This window comes from Oryzias latipes, chromosome 3, assembly GCF_053564925.1.
Source record: "Oryzias latipes strain Hd-rR chromosome 3, Olatipes_Hd-rR_3.1".
NCBI lineage: Eukaryota > Metazoa > Chordata > Actinopteri > Beloniformes > Adrianichthyidae > Oryzias > Oryzias latipes.
In genome coordinates, this window is record NC_136239.1 from 29,277,969 (window position 1) to 29,291,198 (window position 13,230).

Here is a 13,230-nt window from a genome sequence, read left to right on the forward strand (position 1 = left end):
TTTAGGATGTTGAAAATAAATTATGCCTGATACTTATATCATACATTTTCAAGATACACCAACAAATCAGGCTAAAGAAAATCATTAATATGTCAAATAATAGGAAGAAGAAAGTCTTGAGCTCAAACTAACCTTAAAAGAAGTTAAACTATGCTATAATAATTAGCCTAATTAATTAATTAATTTAATGTAATAACATTGTAAAGAATATTGTAAAAGTAAAACTCCTCTGAAGTGGTTCTTTTGAAGTCGTCTTTCAAAGAACTGGGGTGGACCAGTTATTCTTTTATTTTTACATTCACAGCAGGAAGAACTATGGGTCTTAAGAATAATTTATTTTCTTTTTATAAGTATTGTTTAACTAACCTCGAACTAACTTAAAAAGTGTAGGTCAGTCGTGTCTAACAATAAGAAATTAATAGGTTCTGATTTATAAAAAAAACACCACTAAAACGACTTACGTGAGAAAATAAGTGATCATTACTCAAACAAATCAAACACTAAAATCTTGGCATTTTAATGAAGACAATATTGTGTGCCGAGTTGAAATTATATTTTCCAAAGAAGGTTGCAGGTTCTTTTCCCTCCCTCCCTGTGCATTTGTTGGTCTCCCTGCCATGATCCCCATTTTGCTCCTGGTGGTCTGGTCAGTGTCTTGCATGGTAGCTCTCCCACCATCACTCTGTGAAGGTGTGTGTGAAAGGCACTGTGACCATAAAGAAAAAAATGAATATGCAACCACTGTCACAGACGAACTTCAATTTTAAAAGGGAGGAGACAAAAAAAACACATTTTTGTACTGAGGTGTTCCTGTTTTTGCAGATTTGGTTCTAAGATCAGCGACAAGCTTCCCTTTAATAGATCAGCCACACTCTTTTGTATGTGTGTGTGTTTACATATATAAAGTTACATATGTATTTATATATATATATACATTACGTTTTGTATTTATTTATCAATTTAGCGTATTTAAATTTATTTTGGTTAAGAAAATATATTTTTCTTGATTTTTAATAATTTTTATTACATTCCTGTTTTCTAAAAAAAAAAGTTAAGAATTTTTTTTTTATCTAAATGGAGAAATAACACAGGTGTGCTAATTTTCAATCAGATCACTTATTTGTTTGTTTTTATTCTTCAATGAGTCTGTCCTAAAATGTTCATTTTTCAGCTTTGTACTCAGTAGCGAAACAACAAAACTTTGTGTGGAAAATACATCCCCACATTACTGTTTTAGCAATGTGATCTCACAGGTTTTATCTCCAACACGCTTCAGGCGTTCAAATCTGTTTCAGCATTTTGTGCTAATGATCTCCATATCAGAGCTGTTAAGAATAACAAGCATCTATTGCAGATAACATCTGCCTATGGGCTTCATGCAGTCTGGTGTGTGTTTGCTGCTGTGCGGAGTCTCCTTGGCTTCAATTGATCTGTATGTATTATACTGTATTAAGTAACAGAATGCTTTTGGACAGGGGCGATATTCAAATGAAAGTGAATGTGTGCGCATGCATAAAAGTGAGAATGTTCTGTGTGCGTGTACGTGGGTGAGTGTTGAAACACAATAGGAGCTGAGGTGGGACAGCCGCAGAGCAGACTTTCTTTCTCTTCCTTTTGCCGACAGATGAATACTCGGTCCTATTGGGAATCAATGGTAAAACTCGAGCCATTGAACAACTGTCCGCCTTTTCAATGGTGTCCCGTTTGAGAAACAATTTGACAATAACATCAGCTTGAGAAAAAAGACATGCAGTCGATAGACAGGGAGAGCGGTGTGAAGGACAATTTGCAGAGAATCGTCATCTATATGTTCTTGTGTGTGTGTTATTTGTCCTATAGTGTGTTTTTGGACATGACTGCCCACAGAACAACACATACTCTTCACTAATAAACAGCTTCCAGAGTCATTAAAACACATTTAGTGCATTCACACAAAAAACGGCTGTAAGAGGCAGAATATGTCCTAGCTTAGTGTAATCTTAGATTTAAACACAAATTTATTTTGAAAGACCAGGAAGTGAATATTAAAGTTGGTAGAAACTTTTTTAAGACATGAAATTCTTCAATGTGCATGTACGATTTACCTCCTTAAGTTTAAAGTTTTTAACAAAAGATGATCTTATTTCTAAACACATATTTATTTATTTATTAAATATGTATTGATATGAAAAGTTGGAAAAACAAATTGTATTTAATATAAAGGAAGAAATTAAGGTTATTCACAATTTATTTGGATTTTTTTTGTTTATTTAAAAAAAACATAAGAGTATTGTCTTCTTTAACTAACTACGGTACAATTTTTTTTACTCTTGTCTCATGATTTTTATGCAAATAACAATTTCATGAATTGAATTTTACCTTTTACAGTGACGTTATTCCTTAACCACAAACATGTCACTCAACCTTTTTAGTTCTGAACATACATGTCTCTAGCAGTCTAACATATAGAGCTGCTCAAAGTGTTGACTTTTGTGTAGTAACTGTGTGGCTGATTAGGGTTGGGGCCAAAGAAATCTGCCCCACTCTCATCCATCAGTTTGATAAGTCCCTGAACAGGTAACATATTGCCTGGGACACGGGGAAACGTCTAGGGACATCAATTTTCAAGTATCTCACGCAGCCGTACTGATAGTTTAACTTCCACACTATGGAGAACTACAAAGGGTACAACACCCACTGTAACAGTGTGGTTTCAGCAAACACCTTGTGCACAAAAGACCCCAGAAAATCTGGGGGGAAAAGTGTCTGCCCACAAGTTTGAAAAGAAAAAAATATTATTATTTTTTTAAATATTAAGAACAAAGGTTCACACTCATTAATAAAAGTCATTTTCTGGTTAAAAATTAAATACCTTCAAAAACCATACAACTTAATAACTTTTTGTTTAAACTGATCTAATTAGAATTATTTATTTTCTGTGGTTTTTGACTTCATTTCTTTAACTAAACCTTCCACAAACTATCTGTCAAGCCTTCTTTTCATCCATTTTGCCCGAAAAAGATTCTTTTTTTCCCAAGGTGTGACCAAATATGTAATAAATTTAATCTTGTGGTTCCCCCGGGCATTGTAAGTTTATTTATGGGTCCTCACACTGTAACCCATCAAGACCTGGATCAGCCGTGTCTGTCTCATTAGCTGCGAGCGCAGCAGCCAGGCCTTGGCACCTGTGTGTGTTTGTGTGTGTGAGTGACTGTGTGTGGATCAATAACCAACCTAGAAATGTGCATGGAGACGGGTGGGGTAAGGGTCAGAGTTAGCAACCAGGTTTTAGTAAGTGGATAAACAGATGAGAGGAGAGCTGGGAGGATTGATGCAAATAAACGCAGGAGAACATTTTAGAAGATTGTATTAGACTTTTCAGAATAAAAAAAACCCCATAAAATTAAAAAAATGTGTAGAGACTCAGTCTCCCTTGACCAAGCAGTCATCTGGCAGTTTTATATTGTTCTCTTTCTCACTCTGCAGGCCTAAATTAGGACTTCTTTACTTTACTGTTTCTGTACACTCCAGTGTTTCCGCTGTTTGTCATCTCACCGGGCAAACTCCTTTGTCACTGATGGCAGAATTTGTCAATGTATTCATGCATGCAAGTGCTGTCCCAGGCTTTATTTTTTACATCGTCAGTCCAATTTTCCTGCACCTAAAAACAACAGATAATCAACCGTCATTGTATCCTCCAGTTTACATTGCTTTTGAGTATCCTCTGTGTCTTTCTGTCCAGGCTGACCATGAAAAAGAATCACTCCTCATGTCACCACCAAACCCCAAGAAAATCGCACTTAACCGGAACCTGTCTACATCTTCCACTCTATTTTCATTTGGTTCTCTTTTTTTCTGCAAATGTCTAACTTGAGCGAAACCGTGTCACAATCTCACACGTGCACTTAGATGTGTGTGTGCAATCCGATTGTCTTGATAATGGATTCCATGTTGTTGGCTTTAGGGTCAGGAGGTCAACATAAGCTTCTTAATGGACTGTGAAATAACCCTAACTGCATTAACCTCCCAGGTTTCACATCTCTCTCTCTCACACACACACACACACACATACCCGTATTTCTTACCCCGTGAGGTCCCATGACTAGGACCCTCCTGGTGGGATCCACCTTTTCTACAAGGTTTTCTGAGATGGTTTTAACTGCTAAAATAATGTAATTTTTTTTCAAGGAGTGTTATCATTTCAAATACTGAAAACACTAACATGAAAAATAAACCTGAATTTTGGTTTCCCATGGGGACCACCCATACAACAGTAGTTACTCTAACTTTGGTTAACAGCTCTGTAACTAAGGCAATTGGGATTGTAGTACTCATTTCACACTTCCTGACTAATAAAGTCATTTACCAAACATGCGAGGCATCATTCACTGTCAAAATATGTTTGTTATGAAGGAAACTGCGAACAGCAAATAAGAGACAAGGGCAATTTATTTATAGTTACCAATCTATAAAACTAAATATACTGCTGTTGGACAGAACAAGGTTCCCTTTGACCCGTTAAACGTTCTATCACACACTTACTGCAGGGCTCTTGAACTCCAGGTTTGGAGGGTTGACATCCTGCTTGTTTTCCAGATTTTCTTCTTCTACTTCCTGTTGATCTACTGAGCCAGGTGAGCTCAGTCAATCAGAAGCAGGAGTTGTTGGAAAACAAATGTTAGGGCTCCCCCTCGTTTTCCCTTTCCTACTTTTAACTGACTGGAATCACCGGGGCAGCGGATAGGAAGGGGGTAGAGCAAAAAGATCTGGAAAACTAAAATGACATCAGCCCTAAAGGCCTGGAGTTCCACAACGTAAACACAGATTTAACCAGAAAACAAAGACCTGTTGAACTCAAATTAAGTGCTTTATAAAAACAAAGTGACATTTGACCTGTCAAAAAATTACAAAATGAAATCAAGTGCTTCAGGAAAAAAAAGTCACCTTTGACCTATACAATTGTTTTAAATACAAATAAAATGCTTCAGAAATTAAAAGGTCACCTTTGACCGATACACGTGCTTCAAATGAAAATTAAGTGCTTCCGGAAAAAAAGGTCACTAAGATAAATAAGTGCACGTGTCTGAAGCTTAAATTTGGAACTTAGATTTACAAGCACTGGTTTAAATTAAAGAAAACAAAATAAAGTTGAATCACATAATCTTTCTAACTAACAAAATCTAACGTCTTTTTGAACTTTACCGCCTCAGTGCTGTGATTTTGTTCCTAACAAAAAACTTGACTGCCTGCCATGTTCGTCCTTCCAGCTCCCTCGGCGAAGCTTATATGCAGGAAAGATATGTTTTCCTGGTACCCTCCCACCTTCAATGCAGATTCCTAAAATTTTTTCCAATGCTCGGCACTCTGCTGAAGACCAGGTCCTTTTTTTTAAGCTCCTTAGAAAAAGAAAGGAAAAAATGTTATAAGTCACCAACTTACAAAACGTGATTAGACCAGATTCAAGGTAATGAGCATTTCTTATTTACAAAAACTAAGGAGATGCTACGATAGATATCAAAAGGTCAGCAAAACGTCTGACTACCTGTTAACAGTGTTAACTAAATGTCAGATGTTCATTAGAAAAGAAAGCCCACAGAAATAGATTTTCTTATCTTGTGTTGAAAGTATCAGAGCCACGTTGCTGGTGTAGTTAGAAATGATTCTGTATTGTGCAAAGTTACCCGTCTCAGCAGTATCGATGCCTTAGTCTCTCTGCTGTGTAGAAACCATGGGCTCCATTTGTGAAAACATTTTAATTAAAAACCCAACAAGAACCACACAACCTCACATTTTCATTGAAAGCTGACATAAGACAATTTCATGAAACTCAAGTCTTTCAATGTTGGCAGTGAGATGTTTCAAAGTCTGATTTAGACAGTTTTGATGACATGTACCTCTTGTGCACAATTATTAGTAACATTTTATCTTTGAACTACATATGCTATAAGCAAGAAATGTAATAATAAATAATACCCCCCTCCCTTAAAAATGGTTGTTAGAAAACATAGTTTGTGCCATTTTTAAGAAACTTTTAAAAGTGTAACATGTAGGAAGCATACCTGTTTGTAAGGGTCGCTTCTTAGACTTTTAGACTTTTTCACTGCCGTGTCCGTTCTTCAGTCTTGAGTCCTGTTCATTGTACCAATATGGTTATTTTAAAATGACAATCATACACTTTTTGTCTTCCCTGAATTGAGAAAATGTCTATATTAAAGACCCATGCCCTAATGGCACATACACAACAGCCATGGAAGCACTGTGAAGCAGCTCTTCAAGTCCAGCTTCAACTACAGTCAGGACCACAAATATTTGGACAGAGACACATTCTTTCTAATTTAGTTTCTGTCAATTACCACAGTGAATTTTAAATAAAACAAGTCAGATGCCATTGAAGTGCAGACTTTCAGCTTTTATTCCATAGATTGAACAAAAAGATTGCATGAAAATGTGAAAAACAAAAGCATTTTTTAAACACAATCTCTTCCAGGTGAATGCATCCAAACTGATTGGGCGGCGTTTCATAATGCAGAAGCACAATGACCTAAAACATACAGCCAAAGCAACTCAGGAGTTTATTAAAGCAAAGAAGTGGAATATTCTTGAATGGCGAAGTCAGTCACCTGATCTTAACCCAATTGAGGAGCATTTCACTTGTTGAAGACTAAACTTCAGACAGAAAGGCCCAAAAACAAAGCGCAACTGAAAGCCGCTGCAGTAAAGGCCTGGCAGAGCATTCAGAAGGAGAAAACCCAGCATCTGGTGATGTCCATGAGTTCAAGACTTCAGGCTGTCATTGACAACAAAGGCTTTTCCACCAAGTATTAGTAACGACCATTTTGTTTTCAGTTATTTCATTTGTCCAATGACTAACGAGCCCATGAAAGGATGGGGTGGTGTTTAAAAAAAAAAACTTTAGTTTTTCACATTTTTCTGCAATCTTTTTGTTCAACCCATGGAATAAAAGCTGAAAGTCTGCACTTCAATGGCATCTGAGTTGTTTTATTGAAAATTCACTGTGGTAATGTACAGAAACTAAATTGGAAAAAAATGTGTCTCTGTCCAAATATTTATGGTCCTGACTGTACATTTTTTTTCTTTCATAGTAGTAGGTTTAGCTTTCTGTCAGAATTGACAAAGCCTTTTGGATAAGAGGTGAAACGTTTTCTAACTTTAATAACCAAGTCCAGATGACAGCCCCTAAACCTACTACTATGACAGGGGTGGGCAAACTACGGCCCGCGGGCTAGATTCGGCCCGCCTCCATCTTTGGTCCGGCCCGCCGAACACACTTTTTTTTTAATCTGGCCACACGATCAAGATGTGACATTTTATTTCACCTTCTGCAGTCTGTGTTCTACCTGAAAACCTCTAAAATCACTGTTAAATAGAACAGAAGACAGTCTTCTCTTTCCACGTCGCATTTCATCTTTCCCGGTTTAGCTCATTATATCTGAGCGATCATGCTGCCTTTTTTAAACAGTGCGCCCTGTTCTGTGTCCTGATTGGCTGGAGACCTTGTCAATCAATCTCCCCAGTCCGTGCCTCAACTCCTGTACAGAAACGCGCAGCTCTCAGATCTATAGAAATCTTTGATCGCGATCAGATCTTTGTTTTCATTTTAAGATCCTGGACCTAATTTCTATGAAGGTTTAAGAATTTAAACAAGAGAAAATGGTGAAAATGTTCATGTCTGTCTGAGAAAAGTGTATTTAGGCAGCGAGGAGTTTTACTACCATAAATTTAAAACGTCTGTAATCATTCTCCGTGGATTTCACCGATCACGGTTATTTTTACAACGAAACTCCTGCAATAAAGGAGGGAACTCTGTAGTGGTGAAAAGGTAACACAGATATATGTGTAGTTGCAGCAGAAGACAGATAAATTTGCTTTTTCTGTATTACTGGATGAAAACAGAAAGCGCAGCTGCCCAAACTGTGAGACGCAAGATGAGCTCAAAGTCTCTGAGGAATTATGACGAGAGAGGATCCATCATTTATTGTTTTTGTTTTTAAATGTCAGTATACTTTTCCTGAATTTTTGTCTTTGAAAATCATAGAGAGTGTTGTTTGGTCATTGTTTTATTTCATAAATAGTGTTATTTATTTTCTTAAAAGGATCATGAATGAATGAAACTTTATTCATACAACACTTTACAACTCCTTGAAGGTACCAAAGGGCTTCACAATAAAATAGAGATCTAAAATGGGAACAAAAGTTTTAAACTAAAAACTCTAGAATATTCTGTTTTAGAATATAATTTTCAACCCAAATGTTTTCATCTACATTCCATGTTAAATCATTTTCACTCCACGCATCTGCTCCTGGTCCGGCCCTTCTATCCAATTTTTATAACCCAATGCGACTTAAAATAATTGCCCACCCCTGTACTATGATGTGGAAATGGAATCAACCTGGATAAATGAGAGTCTTCATAGACATGCATTTTTTTTCTTTTGTCAAAATCGTTAAAAGTGATCTCCTAATAATGATTGTGCAGTTTTTAGCCAAGATCCAAAAGCTGTGTTGCTTTTGTAAGACATTCTTTAAGACCATAGGCAGTGGTTCATTAGAAATACAATACTGGGCTTCCTTCCCCTCCATGTCACAGATAGCCGTTTGTGCGAGCACGAGCTTATAGCCTCACGCTAATATTAGTGGGGCAAAAATAATGACAAGCAATATTGGATCAATCCTGCCAGACAGTTTTGAGCCAGATTTTAGCTATCAGGGCAAGATGGAACTCCCTGTGTGCGACATCACACTACTCTGTTAGGTTTTGTTTTTGTCTTTAAAGCAAAATATGTTTAGTTATTTTGACTAAAATAGTCGATTTCACAATTAAAACTCAACTGGGAACGCTTGTATAAAAAGATTAAATTTAGAAGTGGGGGGTTGTAATACCAGATTCACTGTCTTCACTCCTCGACTCCATTTGATGTTTTGTTGAAGATGTTGAAGTCCCGAAGTCCCTGTAAAAACAGAATAGAACAAGTGTTAAAATGGAGTGCTCATTAACGTAATGAGCAGGGTAGATTGCAGGCCATCAGAAAAAATAAACAAAAGCTAAAAACACATTTAAAAAAACTCCGTCAGTAAATAATTATCCTCACAATCTGTCTGCTAGCCGAAAGTCTCTGCAGGCTACTGCTTTTTTAGTTTCTATGCAGCTTGAGGGGACGTCTGACAGATCTTGAACCATGGCATGCTTGGTAAAGTAGTCTTTAGTGAGCTGGAGAAAAGAAACAAGTTTTTCATTTTAAATTGTAATACACTACTTTGTAAATAATATTTTATAAAAGTTAAGAGTTCAGTCTAAAGCAGGGGTGGGCAAACTGCGGCCCGCTGGCTGGATCCGGCCCGCCTCCATGTTTGGTACGGCCCATTGAACAATATCAGAGACCCATGTTTTTTTTTATCTGCCCATTTTAGAAGTGACATTTTCTTCCCCCCTTCTGCAGTCTGAGCTCCAACCTGAAACCCTCTAAAAATCTGTCAAATAGAGCAGAAGACAGTCTTCCCTTTCTACGTCACAGTTCATCTTTCCCAGTTTAGCTCATTCTTTTAGATCGATTATGCTGCTTTTTTAAACACCCTGTTCTGTGTCCTGATTGGCTGAAGACCCTGTCAGTCAATCTCCATGTCTCCTGTACAGAAAGGCGGAGCGCTTTAGATGTACAGAAATTTGTTTTCATTCTAAGATCCTGGACCTAATTTCTATGAAGGTTTGAGAATTTAAACAAGAGAAAAGGTGAAAATGTTCATGTCTGTGTGAGAAAAGTGTATTAAGGCAGTGAGAAGTTTTACTACCATAAAAAAACGTCTGTAAGTAACCAAACTCCGTGGATTTCACAGATCACGGTTATTTTCAGAACATAACTCCTGCAAAAAACGAAGAACTCTGTACTGGTGAAAAGGTAACGCAGATATACGATTAGCTGCAGCAGAAGACAGAGAAATTTGCTTTTTTCATTATTACTGGATAAGAAAACGACATGCAGGACACAGCTGCTCAGTATTAGAGCAAACTATGAGACGTGTGAGGAGCTGCAGCTTCAAAGTCTCAGCGGGACGAAGACGGGAGAGGATCCACTATTCATTATTTTTTTCTTTTTAATGTATCAGCATATTGTTTCCTGACTTTTTGTCTTTGAAAATCACAGAGAGTAATTTGGTTATTTTTTATTTCATAAATAGTGTTATTTGTTGTATTAAAAGGATCATGAATTAATAAAACTTTATTATAGGGCTTCACAATAAAATAAAGAAGCTTAAAGTTTTAAAGAAAAAAGACTTATTGTGGCCCTCATAAGAAAAGGTTTGGGGGCTCCGCTTTATCATCCATGTGGTGTTTGAATATGTGTTTTTTTTTTCATTCTTATGATCATTCAAACACCACATGAATGGAGCATTTCTCTGAGTTTTCACAACATACATCAAGCTGTTAGTGTAATTGGCTCTAAAATGAAAACAAAAGTTTTAACTTAAAAACTCTAAAATGTTGTAAAATATAATTTTGCTTGAAAAGTGCTTTCATCCAGATTCCATATTATTTCATTCTCACTCCTGGCATCTGCTCCTGGTCCGGCTCTTCTATCAAACTTTAGAACCCAATGTGGCCCTCGAGTCAGAAAGTTTGTCCACCCCTGGTCTAAGGCAAAGTTTGATGCTAAAGATTCTGAGCCCTATTGATAAAAACATTGACAAAAGTATTTGATATTGGCTGGATTCCATGATAAATACTTACAAATACACTGTCTGTTCTTGTCAGGGGAGGAACCTCTGGCTCATCTGTATCTGACTGTTCTCGTTGGACACAGGCAGTGGTGTTGGTGTCTGGTTCCAGTTCCTTAAGAGATTATTTTTACTTTTTAAAATTAAAAAGGTACAAATTAAAACTGCACAAGTTTAATCACATGTTGGATTTAATTTTTCACTAAATTAAATATCTACATTTTAAGATATTTAACTGATTTATGAATTAAAACTCTACAAGTTAAATCTTTGCAGTTTTACTTTTAACCACATTTTTATTTTTCCCCCCACCCAAGGCATTTAGCAGGCTATTTATTTCTGGCAAGCAGGAATTTCATAACAGTTAACATAGGGTAAAAAACGCTGTTCTTTTTGACACTTACCCAGCTATTGCCAACAGCATCTTCTCTTTCTGGGATGTCTGAAGATCCAACCAAGGAGCTGCAGCTTTCAGTGGATACAGAGGGCTATAAAGGGGACACAAATGACTTTACTCGTTTACATCAGTTTAGCAGAAATGTGCTAACCAATGCTTTCACATCTAATAGATATTACATTATTAAAAAGGAGATGATAAATTATTTTGCAATGTGAATTTTTTTAAGAATCTTGTTACAAAGAAGAAATCTACTATAAATAAGTATTTTGATCCCAATAAATAGTACACTGAAAACAGTGGCAAAAAAACTTTACCTGCACAGGTGGATGTTTGGTCTTCAGGCCCTCTGTGTACCTCTTCTGGCACCTTTTCTTTTGCTCCCTAAGCATCTTCACACGCTTTTTAAATCTGAAGGTTCTTCTAAGAATCAAACACAGAAAGGTTGTTTAATTAAACACTCAGATGAAAGACAGACTCAGCTAAAAAAATGTCCTTACTGATAAACTATTATATAAACAAAGTTTACTTTACACAATTATCTTAATGATGACCCAGCAGTGGGTCTGTGCAGATGAGGTTCACAAAATGAACATTAGCTTTGGACCTTCCTGAGTTTTTGATTTAAAGTATTTAGATAAATGCTCAGTACTAAATGTGCTCAATTATTTACTACTGCACCATGAACCAACCAGGAAGCAAAAGTATAAAAACATGTAAGCGGGACTCGAGTTTTAAACAAAAGACATGATCAAAATATTACTAAATGTTGGAACCAGAAATACTTTTTAAAGTCACTTGATTACCGTACAACAGGGCACCATCATGGTGTCATACATTTTTTGTTTAGCTCTAAAGAACAAGACCACAAAATACTGAAGTGATCCTGGTTTTAAAACAAACAAACAAATTAACCAAAGTAAATCAAATTGGTAAGCATTTTCAAATAAAAAAAAACATAAACACTACCAAGATGGTTACAGATTTTAAAAAGTTAAATTTAAGACTTTAAGACCTTTTAAAGATCATTTTAAAATATATAAATCATATTTACAAAGACCATAAACATGTTTATCTAAGCAAGCATACATACAAGCATTAAATGTAAGAACATGTCAAACTGATGAAGCATTAAATTTCGGTCGGGCCTCCTAAACTTTGATATTTTTCTTATTTTCATCAAGAGGAAAAAAATGAGATCCTCAAACTATTCTAGTTTTACCCTCTCGGGTTAATGCGGGACAGTGAGACTGGGTCACGTGACTCAGACGGAGCTCCTGCAGCGGGAGCTTTGATCCCGGTACAAAGAATATCTAAACGATGTAATGATCCCAGACATGCAGACGTGACTACGATGCTTTTGCTGGAGCATCAAAATTATCAACACTTTTGCACAAACTGCAAGCAGCAAGATTGGCGCAGCGCGAAGGGGGGGGGGGGGGTGTTAACTCACAGAATTTAAGACAAATTAATACATTTAAGGCCACACTTCAATAAATTAAATTTAAAATGTATTTAGGATCTGTAACAGCCTGACCAAAATCATTTGGAAAGCTAGCTTCCCCACAAGCACATGCTGCGTTAGCTTCAAAGGACCGAGCTAGCTAGCATCGCCATGTGCTCGGCTCTCGAGCATTTCCACCGGAGAAAAGCATGCCTAGACAGACTAAATATGTCTCAAAGTCATTTAGTGTCTGTTTTTAAAAAGTTTTGATGAGACTTACCTAGATTCCATGAAAAATCCTTGCCGTTCTGAGACTCCAGTGGGTTAGCTGTCTGCACTGCTGCCTGAGCTGAGAGGGAGACGATGCACCTGTGGAGCTGAGCGGGTGTGGCTTTGCTCTGCTCACCCTTCTCTCAATCTTGGTGGGGGAGGGGGATAGTCACGGTGGGAACCCGAAAAGTCAGGAACTGGCAACTATTTACTATATGGGTGCCTCAGCTTTACTACAGCACCTATATTCACTTGTGTAATCATTAAAAAGTTTGTTTTGTTTATAAATAAATGCAGAAATCGAACTTTAATAATCTCACAGGGAAGAATTTATGTCTTATGCCAGCTACTAAGGTGGGGGGTAAAATGAAAGAGTAATTAAGAACCCTAATTTACACAGCAAATCCTA

At 36.8% G+C, this 13,230-nt stretch overlaps 1 protein-coding gene across 6 annotated transcripts; it reads right to left on the reverse strand.

Moving 5' to 3' along the window:
* Nucleotides 1-4,827: 4,827 nt before the first annotated feature.
* LOC111947158 (uncharacterized) lies at nucleotides 4,828-12,972 on the reverse strand. Of its 6 annotated transcripts, none has more exons than XR_013655166.1 (7): nucleotides 12,832-12,963; nucleotides 11,425-11,530; nucleotides 11,115-11,198; nucleotides 10,724-10,843; nucleotides 9,090-9,208; nucleotides 8,881-8,948; nucleotides 6,073-6,108 (listed from the first exon to the last, which is right to left on the reverse strand). XR_013655166.1 is itself a non-coding variant. In XM_078945246.1 (7 exons), the coding sequence occupies exons 1-7, from the start codon at nucleotides 12,840-12,842 to the stop codon at nucleotides 6,077-6,079; spliced, it is 522 nt and encodes a 173-aa protein (XP_078801372.1). In that variant the 5' UTR covers nucleotides 12,843-12,972; the 3' UTR covers nucleotides 6,073-6,076. The 6 variants fall into 6 exon arrangements, 5 of the variants coding, with proteins under 5 accessions (XP_078801374.1, XP_078801372.1, XP_078801373.1 ...); XM_078945246.1 differs by having other exon boundaries at nucleotides 10,724-10,825; nucleotides 12,832-12,972; XM_078945248.1 differs by lacking the exons at nucleotides 10,724-10,843; nucleotides 12,832-12,963 and adding an exon at nucleotides 4,828-5,375 and having other exon boundaries at nucleotides 6,039-6,108; nucleotides 11,425-11,986.
* Between the last annotated feature and the right edge of the window lie 258 nt (nucleotides 12,973-13,230).

Bases quoted from the DNA above. Each gene is read 5' to 3' on its own strand.
- LOC111947158 (XM_078945246.1), bottom strand. The intron at 11,199-11,424 runs GTAAAGTTTTTT...TCCCCTTTATAG, and splicing joins CCAAACATCCACCTGTGCAG to CCCTCTGTATCCACTGAAAG. The intron at 10,826-11,114 runs GTAAGTGTCAAA...TAATCTCTTAAG, and splicing joins ATGCTGTTGGCAATAGCTGG to GAACTGGAACCAGACACCAA.